The sequence below is a fragment of the Camellia sinensis genome, chromosome 7 (assembly GCF_055761805.1).
Source record: "Camellia sinensis isolate YWXY chromosome 7, ASM5576180v1, whole genome shotgun sequence".
NCBI lineage: Eukaryota > Viridiplantae > Streptophyta > Magnoliopsida > Ericales > Theaceae > Camellia > Camellia sinensis.
In genome coordinates, this window is record NC_138967.1 from 8,969,412 (window position 1) to 8,989,894 (window position 20,483).

Below are 20,483 nucleotides of genomic sequence, written 5' to 3' on the forward strand. Positions count from 1 at the left end.
CTCCCCGTGGCCCTGGTCACGAGTTTCTGCATTGTGGTTGTCTCCTTCGATATCAAGGTCGATAGGTCTGCCATTGTCAACAGGAGCATCGTCCCCAATCTTTTCCTTCTGTCCGTTACTGGCCATCTATTCTTCTTTCTTCCCACAGACGGCGCCAAATTGTGTGAGTGATTTTCTGACCACACTGCCCACTTAGTAACCAGCTAGAGAGCACCGGCAGAATAGATGGCACCTGGCTGACCTGCAACAGAAAGAGAAGATTCCGACGGTGGTTCGTCCACTCGGGGGCACTCCGACGATCAAGTCAATATATCTCTCCAAGATAATCAAGTGCTAAACTTACTATTCAAAGCATAGATTGCGTACCTTAGACCCACGGGGGTGCCTCTCTTTTATAGTTTACCCAATCCTAGTCCCACTAGAAGCCTGACTTCTATGGACTCCAATTCAGAACTTCTTTGGACTTCTCAAGAAATAAAGATAAACTCCTTAAGAGTTTTATCCTTATCTTGGCTAAATCTCCTCTTTATGCTAGGACTCTTGTCCCCTATCCGCATATATCGGACTCCAATATCTTCGGACATATCCTCGGCCTTGCCGAGATAACCTCAGCGTTACAACCAGGACACGTGGCACCTCGGCTGACACATCGGCGTCACCTTGCTACGTGTTGGTATTCAAAAAATATATCCCCACACTATGTATAACTCATTCTAATTAAGTGGTTGCCGCCTCCTATAGGTAAGATAAAGTTGAATACTGATGGAAGTGCTAGAAGAGACCCAGGCGAAGGTGGATTTGGAGGAGTTTTCAAGGACGAAAATTTTTTTTGGTTATGCGGGTATTTTGGAAAGCTCGACTCTTGCTCAAGCTTGAAAGACGAGATATGGGGCTTGTAGAGAGGATTTATGATTGTGCTTGAGAAGGTATTGCATGAAGTAATTATTGAAACCGACTCATCCTTTGCTGAAAATCTGCTGACTGAAGGACCATCACAAAACTGCTCACTTTGCAGTATTGTTGACGACTCAAGACATCTTATTCGGAGATGCAATTACACCATTCGCAGCATCATGTGAGAGGGCAACAAATGCGCTGACATACTCGCCAAAATGGATTCAGACCAAATGGATCAGCTTGTGGTCATGGAGGAACCTCCCTACTAAAATCAGAAGTCAGCTAGTGGCTGACATGATTGGAATGGCTTATCAAAGGATTTAATCTCTGATTTACCTTCCTGCTTTATGTTGTTTTCCGTTATTTGTTTTGTCTTTCCGATGTACCAAAAACAAGTATAACGTAAATGAAATAGGAAGAAATGAAACATCATAAACTGAAAGATTTTTACAAAGTTACATTCCTATGTATTGATCTCTATTCAAATCAGAGGGACATAAATAACTTAGAAAAAAAAAAGTGAAACTATTTTAACTAGTTTCAAAATCTGAGAGCTTATACAAATACCATCTTTACTCTCTACATTTGCAAGTATACTGTGAGGATTCAATAATAGTACTGAGGCTAAGTGGGTATGACTGCCAATATTTGGTTTCTGATGATTCCCATGCACTTTTGCATCTCCGCATAGATCGGACAGCTCTGCGAGCAGCATAGCTGCAAACCGGTGACAGCAGAATCGAGCATCTGGGCTACATCGGCAGGTGGAAACTGTCGTTCTGTACACTTCTGCAATTGGTTAAGAAGATCAAACCCAGCATTAAGAATAATGTAAAATAATAATAATAATAATAGGAATCGAGTATCGGCGCAAATTGGAAAAACATGTAATTTGTACCGATCACATTTAACCAATGTCTTAAAATCCATTCCACTTCATGACCCATAAAAGGAACTGCCTGATAGTCCAATGACTCAACCGTTGAGGCTGATGTGTTGAACCATGCCATCGCACTGACATCATTCAGAATCAAAAAATTCTTGCATTCTGTCATGTTAAACTTATGAATCTTATGCATTCACGGTTTACAATCACAAGAGCATGAAAGGTTTCGGTAATAGCAACAGTAACATTGTCAATAGTAAAATCAGTCAAATATGCAACCAAATGTTTCAGAAACAAGAAGAAACGCAAACAGAAGAAATGCCAACTTAGATAGATTCGAGCGCTGGACATTCTGTGATTATTTGGTCTTAATTTCACACCCATTCCCCTATGACTTTTGGAGACCAATTTTGTCCTGATATAGTTTCAAGAGTTCGGGTGCTTGTTCATTGTACCGGATCACAAACTTCTCAAGAAATGAACTTTCAGTAGACTCCAACAATGTTGCTAAACGAAGGCGTTTCTTATCAATCAAACCTTTTGACAACAAAACTTGAACAACAGAACACCTTGGGACAATTCTCTTCTCCAAGCTTAGCGATACAAATTTTGGACGTCTGGCAATTCGTGAAGATTCCCAACCCATTGTGTTGACATAAAAATCCATTACTGCCATTATCTTCTCCTCGGATGCCATCATACACCATGGATTTTTTCCAAAAGCTTGAATTGTTTGTTCCTCGGACCAACCCCACTTCCCATAAACCTCCACCTTCCTTTGCCATGTTGATTTTCTCATTGACCTCAATGCGTGAACCGCTAGAACAAAATGCAATTTCGAAGGGTCAAAACCCATTTCCTTCACTTCATTCACTGTCTTTAAATTCTTCAGGCTTCACTGTAAATAATCTAGGCTGATTAGTAAGCAAAAACACAACTTTTGACTCTGGCACGCCATGTTGTCTCATAATTTCGATGTTGGGGATTGTAACAGCTTTGTGATCTATAGTAAGTATTTCCGGGTATCGTTTAAAGGCAGTGATAAATTTAGTATTTGAGTGTAACAAAGCTTTGAAGAAATTGAAAGATGGGATAATCTGGTTCTCTAGGCTTCGTTTCAACACAGCTGGGCCTGCAGTTATTGCTTTTGCAAGGTCAGCTTTTGAAATGCCTATAGAGTACAAAAACTCAAATTTGGGTAAAAGGGTTTTCTTGGGATCATACGAAAGAATAGCAGGAACTTTTCTAGCGACATTTGAGATTTGGGTTTTGGAGAGTCCATGGTTCTTCAAGAAGGTGAGAACTGAGTTTGGTCTATCTGGGGATTTAAAGTTGACATACCTAGAAGCTGATTGAGCTTGTTCTGGAGTGATCCCACATGAGTCTATGAGGTAAGAGACAGTAAATGAGTGTTGATTTGAAGAAGTTGGTTTCAGAGGCAAAGATGACGATGATATAGGGCGGTCTTGAAGGAAATGCAGTATACTAGTTGTTGAATATATTTCAGCAAAACACCTTACATGGGCTTGTTTATTGCGGAACAAAAGAACCATGGTCTGTGTGATCTGTAACAATACTGTTACTTGCCTGCTCTCAATTTTCAATTGGCGCTTTTGAACCAAAATATAACCCACCTACTCGCAATAGGCTTTGGAAGAACAAAGATGAGAATGAAAATTCCAGAGGAAACAACAGCCCAGTCTCCGCATATATTCCTTTTGCTTAACCTAGAACCATCACCAAAAGAGAAATATAGGAAGGTATATGTTTGGATTAGTCACCCTATACGAACCAAAGTACATATATAACCACAAAAGACTTAAGTATTGATCAATACTTTAGGCTATGTTTGGATCATGAATTTGTGGAAGGAAAATATAAGAAGAAAATGAAGCTAAAGAAGTTAAATTTATTCATTACTCTTGGCAAACCCCCAATATCCAAACATAACACTATTTGGCTTTCTTAGCCTTTGGCCAATTACTTTATCAGCAAAGCTAAAAAATGCGGAGAATTTGAAATGTGTGAATCAAAATCATTGTAAATGTTATGAGACAATAATAAAATCTATTTTCTAGGTATTTTTCTGCGCACATAACATTTCAGTAATAAATAAAATCTATTAACCATCCAATGGAAAAAGATGAGATTTTTTTTTTTTTTTTCTCTCTCTCTCCCTGATTACTTTTTAAAAACAAGTAGAACTATTCGACAATATGCAAACAGATTTTTCAAATTCCAGAGCAGATTTGCGAAGATCCAATTTTAATATCAGATATGAGTTTTCCCTCAAACCAAGGTTTTAAAAAGCGGTCGCAACCGTTACGTAACGCCGTTACGTAACGGTTTTGGCGGTTACCGCCACCCGTTACGGCCGCTTTTGCAGTGTGATTGAGATTCACAGGTGTGTCGGCCGTAGCGGCTGCCATGGCGGTTGTAACAGCGCCGTAACAGCCGTAACGGCCTGTTACGCACCATTACGTAACGGTTCCAAACTGTTTCTTTCAAAAAAACACACAAAAAAAAAAACTGAAAATGGGGGAAGAGAGATAGAGAGAAGAGGGAAGATAAGAGAGAAAATGGAAGAGCAACAGATAGAAAGAGAGAAGAGGGAAGATAAAGAATATGTTATTGATTTGTTGAAGCTGTAAGACCTATGTTATTCTATTCAGCTGCTATCACTCAACCATTTTGTTTGTATGTGTCCATCTATATATTGTTTGAAAATAATAATAATAATAATTGTGGTCATTATTTATTTGGCTTGTTGAAAATATGTATATTTATATATATATATATATATATATATATATATTTAGGCACTTATTTATTCCCTTACTTTTGTTATTGTTTATCTTATATATAATAGTTAGTGACTGATTTTTTGTATAATATAAAGTCATTAATTATTAAAATAAAATGTAAAAAACTCAGTTTATAGTGATTTAAAAATATCAAATATATTGGATCATACTTAAAAATTTACAAAAATTGATCAATATTTATTTTTAACCCAATAAATATGATCATGGAAAAAAAATATGCGTATCGATAAGTTTTTTTCAAATTGTGCGAAAAATAAAAAAATTCACGGTTCCGGTTACCGCAACCGTTACACTACGGCCTTTACACCCCGCAACCGCAACCGCGCCACCGCCACCGTTACGGCGACCGCAACCGCTTTTCAGAACCTTGCCTCAAACCAATACCAAAGTTAAATTTGGGTAAAAATCACTAAAAAAAAAAACTCTCCACTTTACTCAAAAACTTACATCAAATTGTGCTTTACACATTTTTCACCCAAATCAAAGTAGACTCAAAATTTTGAAGACCAATTTGTAGCTTTCAAAATTACAACTATGCCACATTACTGAAGCTTTTGCACAAATTTATGTTTAATCTGAGTATTGTCCATTGGAGTGCTTCATATCAAATAAAGATTTTACTCAAATTTGTGTATACATTTGAAAGCTACAAATTTGTGCTTTCATATCAAGATCACAATAGAATTCGCAGAGAGAAAGATTAATGTGACTATTTACACACACACACACACACACATATATATATATATATGCAATTATGTATATACATATCTGTAACAGGGCATCAAGAAGAATTGTGAAGATCAAACATTGAAAAAATAGCAGAAGCAAAGATCAAACTCACCTGAATAGATCGTTCTCTGGCTGAGAAGAGAAGAGAAGAGAAGAGAAATGTGGATTTGTGTGTTCGTTTTGTGAAGTGATTACAAAGCCCTAGAGAAGTGAGGACACTTTTTGGGTGGATATAGAAGTGAGGACACACTCGTCACTTCCTTTTTATTTCATTTTCTTAACAAAAATGTTTTAGACCAGTGGTTAGGGGAGTGCATAATACCGTTAAAATCGTTGAAATTGTTAAAATCGCACTGAATCGCATCGTTAAGGTAAATTCGTTATTATTTGTCAATTGAATCGTCGGTTTTTGGTAAAAAAAATGACAAATTCTAGTGACACTTTTATCAATCCGCCGGTTTCTATTTTTCTTCTAAACCGCACCAACCCGCACCGCTATTAAATCATGTTTTATAAGATTCTAAAAATTCTTTTTTACTTAAGTTTGCTTGTTGTTCTATACCTTAGAATATAGTATTACATTACTGCTCGAGAGAAATTCAAGATGTCAGTAATCCAAAATAAAATTGGATTCCAATTCACTTTTCAATCTTTTTTCTTTTCTAGCCATATTGCAAACTTGCATCAACTCACTTTTCAATCTAAATATTTTTCAATAGTAAACATTTTCAATATATTGTAAACCCTGAATGATATTAATTTTATGTATTGTATTTGATCATTGTAACTTCCACAGATGCTTGTAATGAACTGATGGCATAGTCTTTGATATTATCATGTTGTTGCTACATTTGTTGCATCAGAAGAAAGCTTCGCAAGATGCTTAACATCACGGTATCTCTCGTTTTTTTTTTACTCTTTGATTTAAGTTTTGTAATTTAAATTATATTTTTTATAAACCGCTAATCCGCCCGAACCGCCAAGGCAAATCCGTCATTATTTGCCAACCGAATCGCCGGTTTTTGATAAGGAAAATGGCAAATTCTAGTGACACTTTTATCAATCCGCCACCCGCCATACGGTTTCTATTTTTCTCTCAAACCGCACCGACCCGCACCGCGCACACCCCTACCAGTGGTGGCTCATCCACTGCCACATGTGTTTTGTGTCTTGTCTTCTTCTTCTTCTTTTTTTTTTTTTTTTTCAATTGTCACCTCACTAGTGATGACAAATTAGTGATCTATAACATTGCTCAGAGTGATGATATTCTATTTCCACCTCACGTGATAAACTCAGGAACACATTTAATGAAAAATTAACTTAATAATAATTATATCTTAATTAAAAATTACTATAATAGATATCTATTAACACCCTTAATATTATATACATAAATTCTCTATACATATCTTTTAAGAATAAAAATATCTTAATCTACAACTATTGAATGAAAACAATTAAACTCTAATTTTTTTATTGTAATCACTTTACTTGTTACATACTCTGTGCAATACTCTCAACATCTCTTATGTTGCTTTAATCTCTAAATTTCTACTCTATTATTTACATCATTTAATTATTAGTTTCACAATTTTTACTTGATTTTGATATAGAAGAGTTGCAAACATATGAAAGTTCAAACTCAAGCAAAAATATATCTAATGACACCAAAATCAATGCTAAAAAGGTTAGTTTTTTCGTGCATTAATTTTTTATTTTTATTTTTTTGCATTTTTTAATCGGATAGTCAGTGTGAAATTTTATCAAAGTATTCGAAAGTCAACTTCTGAAATAATAGTCATATTTCGATCTATAAGTTCCGAATTTTTGATAAATTTCGATAGTTAAATTCTGAATCTTGAGACTTATTTCGGTTGTTAAGTGCTGAATTTTATAATTTTGTTCGGCTATAAAATGCCGAATTATTTCATTTTGTTCAGCTATAGAGTGCCGAATTATTTTATTTTTTTCAGCTCTTTAGTGCCAAATTATTCTATTATTTTCAAATTTTTAGTGCCGAATTATTATATTATTTTCGGCTCTGTACAACCGAATGAAAATTGTTTTCTTCAGATCACATCCACTGAAGAAACTGAGGTTCAATCGGATATTATGGTGGATTGTACTAGTTATTTTACTGCTAAACAGGTAACCTTTAACATGAAATTCGTAAGTTCATAATTTTTATTAATTAGTTTGTTTAGTTTGTTCTTATGAAAATTGTGTGACATTATATATAGGTTTTCGACAGCAAAGATGAACTGCTCACTTGGGTACGTGATATTGGAAAGGTAAATGGCTTTGTTATTGTTATAAGGACATCAGACTATGGTAGCGGTATCAAGAGACCAAGAATTTATCTTGCTTGTGAGCAGAGTGGGAAGTATAGATCACGTAAAAAGTTGAAAGATGGCTCAAAAGACTTATTGAGACAAACTGGTACGAAGAAGTGTGAATGTCCATTTGATTTGAAGGCATACAAGTTGAAAACAAACAATAAATGGATATTGAATGTAGTTTGTGGATTGTATAATCATCCAGCTGCGGAGCATCTCCAAGGACATTCATATGTAGGGAGATTGTTAGCTAATGAAAAGTCGTTGTTAGTAGACATGTCAAAGAGCCTAGTAAGACCAAAAGAGATACTCATTACACTCAAACAGAGGGATGCCCTTAATATGAGCACAATGAAGACAGTTTACAATGTACGACATCGATGTAGACTTCTACAGAAAGCTGGCAAATCCCAGATGCAACAACTACTGGTGAATTAGCGAAACATAAGTACATTGAGCGTCATCGATGTGAGGAAGGCTCTATGATTGTCACAGACTTGTTTTGGGCAAATCCAGTGAGTTTGGATTTGCTTTGTATATTCCCTCATGTGTTGATTATGGATTGCACATATAAGACAAATAGATATCGGCTTCCTCTTCTTGAAACTGTGGGAGACATCAACTCACATGACATTCTCTGTGGCTGTCGCATACTTGCAAATTGAGCGGGTTGATAATTATGCATGGGCGTTACAAACATTACGTGATCTTATGGACAACAGTGTTTTACCTGAAGTCATTGTCACAGATAGAGAGCTTGCTTTGATGAATGCCATTGACAACACTTTTCTGAATGCTCGACATTTGTTATGTCGTTGGCATATTAATAAGAATGTATTGACGAAATGTAAGAAAATGTTTGAGACAAAAGAAAAATGAGACAAAAGAAAAATGAGACAAGTTTAACACTGCATGGAACTATGTAGTATTGTCATCGACTGAAGAGGAATATAATGATCACTTTGCAACACTACAGAAGGATTTCAGTAACTATTCGGACGCAATCAAGTATGTTACAGTGAGTTGGTTGAATCTGTATCAAGAAAAATTCATTGCGGTACATACAAGCATGTGTATGCATTTTGGCAATGTTACAACAAATCGGTAATATTTGTTTTTTTTATTTTATTTCTTATTAATCATATTATTATTTTTAATTATTATGCTTGACTATTTTTGTTTATATCCATATGAACAGGGTTGAAAGTGCCCATGCTAGATTGAAGAGGCAATTAGATTCAAGTCAAACGAAATTTGAGATTTCATTTGAAAAAATGCATTGTCTACTTGAGTTGCAGCACATTCAAGTTAAAGCATCATTCGAGAAGAGTTTGACAACTCTGCAACATCAATTCAAACCTTTTCAATTTAGAGAGCTCCAGGGTAATGTGTCTATTTATGCATTGGAATACGTGTTGGCAAAGAGTAAGAGAGCAAATTCAGTTGGAATTGATGTTGCAGCATATGGGTGTGTTCTTAGGCGCACACATGGTTTACCTTGTGTTCACGAGATTGCAGATTACATGAGACAAGGCCGTCCTATTCCACTCAGTAGCATACATGTACATTGGACGTGACTTACTATATGTGTGCATAATCCGAAGGTTGAGAAATTGGAATTGACTTGTATCCCAGAACTTGAGATGATTTTGAAGCGGTTCAATGAGTCTGATATTGCCATGAAATTAGATATGTTGAAGAAGTTGAGGGAAATTGCAAATCCAGCGAGCACTTTTCTTATTGAGCCTGATGTGAAACCTAATCCACGTCGAGGACATAAGAAAACTAATATATCTTGTCGTCATGACCCGTGTGCATTTGAGTTGGTTGATGATGGCCATGATAGCCAGAGCACATTAGCTTCCAGTCAGTCAAAGAAAAAGAGAGCTTCGAAAGTGCTTGATAAAAAGCGGAATGTGAAGACAAAGACATATCGTACAAGAACAAATTTGCCGAGTAAATATGTTGGTGACTTCCCGCCTATGTTAATACCATTCATAAAGTTGATGAAGGATGTAGATGGTGATGGGAATTGTGGTTTTAGAGCTATTGCGGGTTTACTTGGTCTTGGAGAGAATGACTAGGTCCAAGTTAGGCGTGATCTGCTACTTGAATTGAATAATTACAGAGATGAATACGTCATACTATACGGGTCGCATGAGAGGGTTGAGGAGCTGACACACATCCTTTCATATTTTGAAGATAGCGCAAGCTTTGATCGTTGGATGACTATGCCTGACATGGGATATCTTATTGCATCATTTTATAATGTAGTCTTGTACCACTTGTCATTACAACAGTGTCTGACTTTCTTGCCTTTGAGATCACCCAGTAACCCTAGTTGATCGTCGTGAGATTTCCATTGGATTTGTCAATGGAAATCATTTTGTGCAGGTAGAAGTTATGAAAATAACTGTACATTATTGTTTAATATTTTTGTAATTGCAAATTTAATGGATTTGGTAAATATGTGTACAATTTTTGGATGTACCTGCAGGTATTTTTGAAGGTCGGTCATCCAGTTCCTTCCATTGTTGTGCTTTGGCGAGTTCACCATCACACTTGCGCATCAGAATGGGAGAATGCATATGTTAGCCGCATTCAAAAATTCAAAGACAGCATAGGACCTAATGTAGCTACTCAAGGGACATTTGATGTGGTTGACATAGATTGATGTATTAGAGAGCAGTCATGAGAGGTTTAAGAGATTGGAGAGCAGTCATTAGGTTTTATGATTTACTAGTTCACATAGATTGATTTAATGGTCATTTTTTTTAAATACAATGTCATATGAGTTATAGTTCTCTTATTTATGGAATAGATGTCATATTATTTTTATATTGTCTGAACACAAAACGTAATGAAAATAATATTAACAAAGTGCAACTACTATTAAAGATTTTTCATATTAAAAAACAAGTATGTAAGAAGAACTAGTAATATTAACTAGTAGTTCAATCCATCCACATCATCACAAAATACATGTCTCGTTATACATAATCCAAGAAGTACATAATCCAAAGATGACAATAATATTTGTTTTCTTATACATCCACTAACACCATCAGAAACTACCTGTGCTAACATTATGAACTACTATCAACTACGTGACTGGCGAGTGTAATGTGCTCGAAAACGATGTGTAGTAGAAGAGTTGGGTGCAAACCGACCCTGAACGGATGTGTTGGGCACAGATTCACTAATGTGCTAATCTTGAAGAAGCTGTTCAATCGTATCAATTGCGTAGTAAAGTCTATCAGGATGTTGAACACTGTCCTCATAGCCAATCTCAACGAAAGGATGAGTAATCTGATATATCTGTGACATACACTACATTACGAGAACAAATACAACATTATACACAAACCTATAATAGTTTACATAAATAATTTGTAATGGTGCTCCTAAAAAAAAAGTACCTGTGCATTTTGGCTAGGATACTGATAATGATGAATATTTGGGTCCACCTGAGAACGACGCGCCGGGTTTTGAACATACATATGGGTAATGGTTTGGTACCAATCCATATAACTAGGAACACAATCCCAAGGTTATCGTACCGGTGTACTCCTCCAGCGATCAGATAACACATGGTTGTCACATGCCTCCCAAATGATATCCAAGTATGCATACATAACATTATAGCATGGAGTTGTGGCTCCTCGACAGGCACGCATAGCGCCAAGTGGTAGATTAGAGATTGTTTGCACTCTGCCAAACTGTATCAAAACTCTATCAGGCTGATATGGTTTAACTACTTCCAAACACTTTAGGCAACCGTGGTAGAACGTAACTGGGTGACACGGATGGACATCTCTGCAACTCTGGTGCGGGTTCCAAATAACCTACAAACAATAACAATTGTAAGATATGACAACTATAAATTTTGTATGATATAAAGTTTCAAATTTTGAAGGACTTTCTAACTTACATCATGTACACCCAACCTATCCAGCTCCTCTCGAAAAGCCTGTAACTATGTCTCTTCACCAGACTCTCTCCGAGAAGTCCAACGGTAAACATGTGGCATGTCTCGAGTGTAATTCATATTCAAGTGTGGTCGGAATCCACGAAAGTACTCATAAATCCATCCCTCAAGAAGTGTCATGTAACCGGCTATTTGTTTCATGCCGGACTTGCTAGCGTATCCCATCTATCTATACAAGTATGCCAATGCAGCAACACCTCAAGCATATGAAGATACAGTCGTCAAATCGGACAACAAACTCAAATAAACAACGGGGACTCTACTACCAGTCTTGTCACTGAAAAGTGTACAACCCAACAAAAGTAGCAAGTATGCTTTACCTGCACATGTAATTCTTTCCATTGAATCATTGTCTGTGACATTATGAAAGTGTGCCCTCAACCACTCAAGCCTTACTAAATTGCCTCCAGCACTAGACATCTCATGTCTGACCTCTTGCTCATCAATTTCCAAGGTATTAACTACTAGTGCAATGGCCCGCCTTTCTGACAACTTACGCACACTAATAGATTTGCCTATAATGGGAAGCCCTAGGATAGTGGTGACATCGTCCAATGTGATAGTCATCTCTCCAACAGTCAAATGGAAGGTGTTTGTCTCTAGTTGCCATCTCTCAACAAAACTAGACACTACAATTTTGTTGACAAAGCGGTATGTGCAACGAGCTAATTGTGCAAGTCTTGACATCTCCACAATGTTTACAAATGTAGCGTTGTTTCCTTGTTCCCACCACGGCCACGAACGAACCTTAGACGAGTGATTATGACACTTCAAGGGTCCCTTTTCATTAGCACCATTCCAAATAGCTGCGGCAACATGACTTTTAAAACTTTTAAGGATTGATGGATCAGTTGGCCCTCCCCGAAATGACTGAGTAAGGATATCTTCATCAACAATGTCAGCATCATCACCAGTAGGATCATCATCCATAGCAATATCATCCATAACTGGTACATCGTGTATAAGATCATCATCCATGGCAATGTGCGTGTCATCATCATGCACTCAAGCACGTCCACGTCTCTCTAATTCACAGAGTCTTTCTATTCGAAGCTGTTACTGACTAACGTTGACTGGGACCGGCATCCATCTGCATAAGGAAAATTTTTCTCATCAACCCAATATAATGAAACAATATGAACACTCCCAGAAAATGATCACATCAATACGGATAATAAGTAGCCTAACCATGCCACCTTAATGAAATCTAATATTCATTTATAGACCATTAAATTGATAATTTGGATGATGTAAAATTAACAAAATAAGCTAAGGACATAACCCTACTACTGATGAAAAAGTGAGACTAAGATTTGTTGAAAAATTACAATATAAACATGGATATAGCAAAACTATTTGTATTCTGTACAGACCATTCACCAATTAGTTTGGTAATGTTCACAACATGCCAAAAACATATTAACTTCACTTCGGCCAATTTACCAAGGCAGCAGGGTCATTAATCAATACCAACATCATGTTTCAAACAATCAAAGGACTGCCCATCACTTGTTTTTGTACATTCTATTTGATTGTAAATTTATTGTAGCTGTAAGTATACAACCAAACACCAAATTTGAACCCAATTTCAATGTTTTGAAAGGACAAACCCCTAATGTTCTATGTAATGCAATTGTTTTGTTCAGCTATTTAAATAACAGCCTTTTTGAAGACTTATGTTTAACTGCTTAAGCTAACAATATAATGTGAAAATACCAATACTGCACAGATTTTGTTTCTATTGTTATGCATTCAATTTTGCAAAAAATAAATAAACAAATAAATACATAAACATACCCATAAAATAAAATTGTTGGAAAAACCTACAGCAAAACCAATCTTGGTAGCCTATGTAACTTGGTGTTTAAAAAAAAAAAAGCCATTCGGAACTTCAGTGCCGAATAAACAAAAAAAATTCAGAAACCAACTATCGAAATTAAACAATTAATTTGGAATTATTAGCCCGAACAAATATAATAAATTTGGCAGAAAAACTTCAAAATTTTGTATTTTTTTTCAGTTTTAATAAGTCAAAAATGTACCCATTACTCAGTTATTAAGTTCCGAATTAAATAAAAAAATTCGAAAACCCAGTCCCGAAAGCTCCAACCCGTCCAGCCATGGAAAAATCGATGCTTTATATGCCAACGGACTGCAGATATATCCAAAAATGGTAAATGTAATAACAAAATGATAAATGTAATATGAAAATGAAAAGATTTCTTACCTTGCACAAAAGATTCAATAGTTTTGAGTCAATGGATCTCTACAAGTTCTTCAATGGAGGTGAAGAAAATTCAAAACTTTTTTTTTTTCCCCTCTATTTCAACGAAGTCAATGTTTTCAGAAAAGTGGGTGGACTATAAATTTCAATTAAGGTCAATTAAAGTGTGCGCATTTTAAGATAAAGTGTGCATTTTCAGATAAAGTGTGTGTATCATTTATGAAACATGGATCTAATTGTAATTTTAAGGGTGTGGATTGAGCAAATTAGTTCACAATCAAATAAATAGGGATGTGTAGTAAGAAATATTTGCCTTGAGTTTATTAAGTGGGTGGAAATAGAATTTCCGATGATTCTAGTAACACTACTAATCTAACTCTTTACCCCTTCAAATTTTATTATTTTTTATTTTTTATTTTTATAATTTATACAATTTATTTATTACTCTCCTCTCTAACCTCTCTTTTTCTCCTTCTCCTTCTCTTTAAATCTAAAAAATGCTAAACCTATTGTATAAATCATAAAAATATAAATAAAAATTAAAAAAAAAATTTGAGGGTGTAAGGAGTTAGTTAGGCCATTAAATGTTCATATCTTTCTACTCTGAAAGGAAATTCTATTTCCACATATTTGCTTATGTGCACATATTTAATGAAATTTTATTTTAATGAAAATTATATCTAAAATAAAATTATCATTATAGACATCAAAACCCTAATCAACCCATCTCATCTCTTCTCTTATCTCTCTCTTTCTACCACCAACAATAACAAACAAATCCACAAATTCTTTTGTTTTCTTCTTTTTCTCTCTCTCTCTTTAGATTCAATTCAATTTGTTTCGGTTGTGAATCTAATGGAGAACAACAGAGAAGAAGACGATCTTGAATGGTTCATCGTCAACAACAATCAGACGTTGTCACAACCCGCTCCCCATACCCGGGGGTTAAGTATCGTGATGGGCAGTAACTGAAGTTACCTCCGACTAATTCTTAAACAAATTACTAAATGTGAGCGGGAAAATATTTAAATGTGGGTACCAAAATAATCATTGGAGCTTCTATGTTTAAAAAAATTAAAAAAAAAATATTGACCAAAAAGACCGATATTTACATATGAAGAATAGAATTATAAATACTATAAAAGTGTTGTGTGTGTCTATTTCGCAGCCTCGCATCTAAGACTCTCCAAAAGCTATTTCTAAATTGCATTGTTTCCTGAAAATTGGTAAACAGTTATAAGCACATGGCAGAGTGAGAAATATTATACTAAGAGTATAAGGGCATAAAAATCACCATGGATGATTATTGGGCCAAACAGATAATAGTTTGGTATTAAAATACAGAATATATAATACGGAAATCATTTGACTTATAATACAAAAATCATATAAACAAAATAATCATAACTACAGTACAGAACGGAACAGAACAGATGTATGAACTCAAGAGGTGGCTCGTACGAACTCTAGAGGTGGCTCCCACCATAGTGTAGCACTTAGCTCCGTATAGCACTTTGCTCCACACCAGAAATCATAACCACGGTACATAACAGAACATATGTATGGACTCAAGAGGTGGCTCGTACGAACTCTAGAGGTGGCTCCCACCATAGTGTAGCACTTAGCTCCGTATAGCACTTTGCTCCACACCAGAAATTATAACTACGGTACAGAACAGAACATATGTATGGACTCAAGAGGTGGTTCATACGAACTCTAGAGGTGGCTCCCACAATAGTGTAGCACTTAGCTCCATACAGTACTTTGCTCCACACCAGAAATCAGAGTGTCAGTGGATCCATGACAAACAGAGGGTCACAAAGTGACTAATCAGAGAGCCAGTGGCAATTTAAGTTCCCCAAGGCATGGGACCTCCATGGTGGTACTTATAAAATAATTACTCAAAACACATTTTAATAAACAGTTATATCCATGGGTTTTCCTTATTATATAAAATAAAGTTCATAAATTAAAAATGCTAATATAATTTATAAAACACAAATTGCATAAAATAAACTATGGCAACTCAAAACATACGTAAAACATATAATGGTAACTCAAGATATAATATAACTCACCTTAATGTTAATTCCAACTTTCACCTTTTGTTCACTGTGACCCACTAGATACTCCAAACTAAACTCAAAGTTTTATATATAAAACTTAGACCCCAGAGAGTAGAGAGAGAGAGAGAATAAGAGAGTTTGGTGATAATGATGCTGCTGATAGATAGTTATTTATATAGTAAAGGAGGCGTGGGCGGCAAGCAGTCTTAGGGGCACGTATCGTTTGTTGTACAGAAAATGATGTATTTTAGTGTATTTTGGTCTAGGAAAAATATAGAAAAAATATAATAAAAATATCATAATACTTAGAAAAAGATTTGAATAATAATATAAAATTTAATGGACAACTTAAATTTTCAAGTTGTTACAGACGGTCTCTTCTTCATCATCATCATCGCCTCTACCGCTACAAACCACCAGTTTGATTTTTCGATAAGTTTTCCGGTGAGCTTTGCTTTCCAAGAAAGCCCTTTTCAGCAAACTAGTGCCAAAATTTTTTATTTTTGTCAGAAATCAAATGTCGAAATTATTATTTTTGTTCGAAAAATAATTTTTGAATCGAAAAAAATAGTTACATTCGGAAATCAAGTTTCGAAATTTTAGGAAATTTCAGAAGTTAACAAATGAAAAAAACTAATTCTATTTAGAAAGCCAGTACCGAATGATCGAAACCTAATTCTCTAGCGATTTGAGAGGCTTCTCTGACTTGTCGTTGTCTTCGTTGGTGGCGACACTAAGCCTACAAGCTTGGTCCTTACGCTTCTGGTCTTCTCCTGAGAGGTTCTTTTCCTTCTCTCTAACAACTCCTCCACGGCTATGGAGCTTTGACTTCTATGAGCCGAGAGACTGCCTCTACATGTTCAATGTGTGTGTGTGTGTATAAGTGTGTGTATGTGTGTGTGAGAGAGAGAGAGAGAGAGAATAGTGAAAGAGATACAGAGATCCATGGTTTGGTTCACCCACCTAATTTTGCACACCCTCCTATGTTAAAAAACGACAAATCGACTAACAGTCCTTCTCCCAGTGAACGACGGCGGTCTCTTTCTTCTTCTCTCAATGAATGACAATCTCTCACTTTCTCCTTCTCCTGTCAGTTGGAAATCTCTCAGTTAGAAAACTCGTTGGAAATCTCTTCGACGTTCTCTTTCTCCTTCTCTTAGATAACCTCCAACTTCCCATCACATTTTATTTTTTTGGTTTATTTTGAGGTAAAACCCTCGATACAAGGGGTTTTAGAGGGAAAATCCTCAAAAAAAGCATAACTAAGGGGAAAACCCTACAAAATGAAACCGTTCGGTATACTAGTGCCGAAAATAAAGGTTTTGTTCAAAACCCATCGACCGAACTAAATGTTTCTTTTTAGCACTGTGTTTCCAAACAAAATATTAATAGTCGGCAAACCAGTAGTGAACAAGCTCAAACAAAACAACAACCATTAAAAATGATCAAAAATCATTAATGCCAGAAAGATAAACTTTTTAATGTAATGCCAACCTCACCAGAATTATTGTCATCTTCCTCCGTTGCTCTATAAGTATCAACGAATAGTGAAATAACTGATATGTGGTATGAATAGTATAACAATTTGAAATGACTTGAACGTTGAACTTCAACTACTGATTTCTAGTTTAGGGTTTATGATGGTGATGGAAAGGAATATGTTTAGGGTTTAGGATAGTGATGAAAAGAAATATGCTTAGGGTTTAGAGGAATACATTTAGGTAGGCGTGGACGTCGGTGTACAATATTGTAGAGTGTCATTTTAATTGTCTTCATTTGGTGGGTAGGTGTTCCATTAAAGATTATCTTTTAATATAATTTTACTTCAAGGTATAGATGTAATAAATAAATAAAATAAAAAAAAAAAGGGAACTAGGAGTCCAGAGAAATTAGGTAAGTGCTAATAGCAACCCTCTTTCGGAAATTCTACTTACACAACACATTTACATCTTTCCACCCTCCATTTGAGATTTTTTTTTTTCTAATTTTACCCACGTGTGAAATTAACTTTAAAGACAAAAGATAAAAATTAAATAGATTTAGTTATCTTTTTACACTCATTACACTTCAATCCCTACTTCTTTTCTCATTTCTTCTTTGTTACTATACATCTACTTTCAAAAAGTGAAAATTATAATATTTTGATAATAAAAGAAAATAATAGACGAAGAAATTGTGATGAAAGACCAGCAAAAAAGTGAAATAGTGGGTTTTTTTTCTTTATTTTTTATGTTTCCATTTCGAATTTTGTTCAATGTACCAAAATCAAACAAATAGCTTGGAATCAGACTGCTGAACAAGAGAATACATATCCGGTAACCCACTACCAAACAAAAAATACTTATTCAGTAACCTAATGCCAACCAAAAAGTACATGTTTGGTAACTTACTGCTAAACATTTCTAGTTTCATTTTTCTAACATTTTTTTTTTTTTTTTTTTTTTTGCGTTGAAGGATTATGCTTCTACTCATTGGAGTAAGCCTAGCAGTGCAATGTTAATGATTTGTTAGATTTATCTACTTTCTAGTTATCTAGTTCCTCGAAAGCAAATAATTATATTCATTTCCATCACCCATGTGCTAATGGATGAGAGAAAGCGTATACTACCTTTATTGATCAATTATGTACGCTTGTTAGCCCTGATGTAGCAGCTGTCAAAATTATCAATATAGATGAAAACATCTCAATGTGTTTTTATAGATATTTGTATTGACAAATTTGAAAATATGTGTATTGAAAAATTTTATGAATGTTTTTATAGATGGATACTTGACGTTTTAAGAAAAGTGAATCTGTAAGCGTGTGGCAACAGATGACTAGACAAATCTTATTTGTTCGACAACATGACGCCGAAATAATCCAAATTATTTGGTAATGTATAACCAAACAGGCCCATCATAAATTTAGAAAAAAAAAAATGTTTTGAAGAAAATGAATCTGTGAATGTGCTGTAACAGATGGCTAGACAAATATAGTTTGTTCAATAACATAACACCAGAGTAATTCAAAACGAATAGGTGTAATGAGAAAAATCTATAAAGATTTTAAAAAATGTTTAATTTAGGGCAAATTACACTAACAGTCCCTATAGTTTGGAGCTCATGTCACTTTAGTCCCTGACTTTTCAATTGTGAAACATTTGATCCTGAATTTTGAATCTTGTTTCAAATAAGGACAATTGAACATACCATTGCTTAATTTCAAGGGCAAAATCATCAATTTGATCAAATATAAACTAATTTGACAAAAATAAATGTCAAAAAAATATTTTAAAATTTTAAAAATTATTTCTACCCACCAAAGATAAAATTATGTAAAATTGATAAAAAAAATTAATAAAAATTACATGATTAATTTTTAAAAATTAATTTTACATGATCATCATCCAAATATATAATAAAAATTAATTTGGTAAAAAAACAATAAATGTCTAAAAGATTTATCAATTTTATATAATCTTATCTTTAGCAAGTAGAAATAATTTTTAAAAATTCAAAAATAATTTTGTGATATTTATTTTTGTCAAATTAATTTATATTTTATCAAATTGACAAATTTGTCCTTGAAAAATCTAATAGTATCTTCAATTGTCCTTATTTAGAACAAGATTCAAAATTTATGATCAAATGTGTCACAATTGAAAAATCAGGGACCAAAGTGACACAAACCCCAAATTATAAGGACCGTTGGTGTAATTCACCCTTTAATTTAAGATTAGTTTTGGTATTATAAAGGATGCAATGAGAATTTCTATTATTTCTTAATGGTGTAATGAAAAATTAGGTATAAAGAGGTAAAATTGTGGTATAAATAGAATTTTTCTTTTATTTTATGAGTGCTATGCTCTCTCCTGATGTTCAAAGAAAGTTAGTCAAGTCTCACAAGTTTGTAATAATTATATTGTGCTCCGCTAATGTTTAATTACCAATAACATTTTGAAATCTTTTTATTAATTTTTTGTCAATCGTATAGATGAAAAAAATGATATTATCAAGTGTAAATTTTGCCATTAATTATTCATATATCTATACTCACAGACATTAGTTTCAACTATTTCAACCTTACTAAAATAACAATTGATGTAATTATATTAAATTTATAAAATTCATTGTATTTTTCATAAATTTGAAGAATGATCAAAGTAAATTACCTTTTATATATATTAAATGGGTAAATTTGATACTATGAAAGCTTAATATTAAGTTGATTTTTTTTAAATATATTTTTTTTTGATTTATCAAAAATTTATTCAATAATCTTACTGCGCGATCATGAGATTGCATAAAGGATATTCCATAAAGGTATGTAACTGATCAAGTCGGATCAAATTAGTTTGATCATCGCGTAAAAGGAGATCGTAAGTGATCAAGTTGGTTCAAGTTAACTTGATTACATAGAAGTGTTAAGTTAGTAAAGATTGGTTTGAAATAAATTATTTTAATAATTTTTTAACTTTTTAACTAAAATATAAAGTAAAAAAAATTATTATGTTTGAAATAATTTTTTGAATTTCTACACACAAAAAAAA

General features: G+C 34.3%; 2 protein-coding genes and 1 non-coding gene across 3 annotated transcripts; 2 read left to right on the plus strand and 1 right to left on the minus strand.

Annotated features, from left to right (window-relative positions):
- Positions 1-1,309: 1,309 nt before the first annotated feature.
- Positions 1,310-5,600, minus strand: LOC114302986 (uncharacterized). Its single transcript, XR_003643576.2, has 3 exons — positions 5,453-5,600; positions 1,796-3,510; positions 1,310-1,686 (listed from the first exon to the last, which is right to left on the minus strand). It is a non-coding gene; the product is annotated as an uncharacterized LOC114302986 (transcript).
- Positions 5,601-7,452: 1,852 nt separating this feature from the next.
- LOC145795594 (uncharacterized) lies at positions 7,453-8,114 on the plus strand. Its single transcript, XM_082880424.1, has 2 exons — positions 7,453-7,488; positions 7,581-8,114. The coding sequence occupies exons 1-2, from the start codon at positions 7,453-7,455 to the stop codon at positions 8,112-8,114; spliced, it is 570 nt and encodes a 189-aa protein (XP_082736550.1).
- A 189-nt stretch (positions 8,115-8,303) lies between these two features.
- On the plus strand, positions 8,304-9,760 carry LOC114303001 (uncharacterized). The gene is made up of 4 exons (XM_082880425.1): positions 8,304-8,523; positions 8,603-8,684; positions 8,875-9,238; positions 9,281-9,760. The coding sequence occupies exons 1-4, from the start codon at positions 8,304-8,306 to the stop codon at positions 9,758-9,760; spliced, it is 1,146 nt and encodes a 381-aa protein (XP_082736551.1).
- Positions 9,761-20,483: the final 10,723 nt, after the last annotated feature.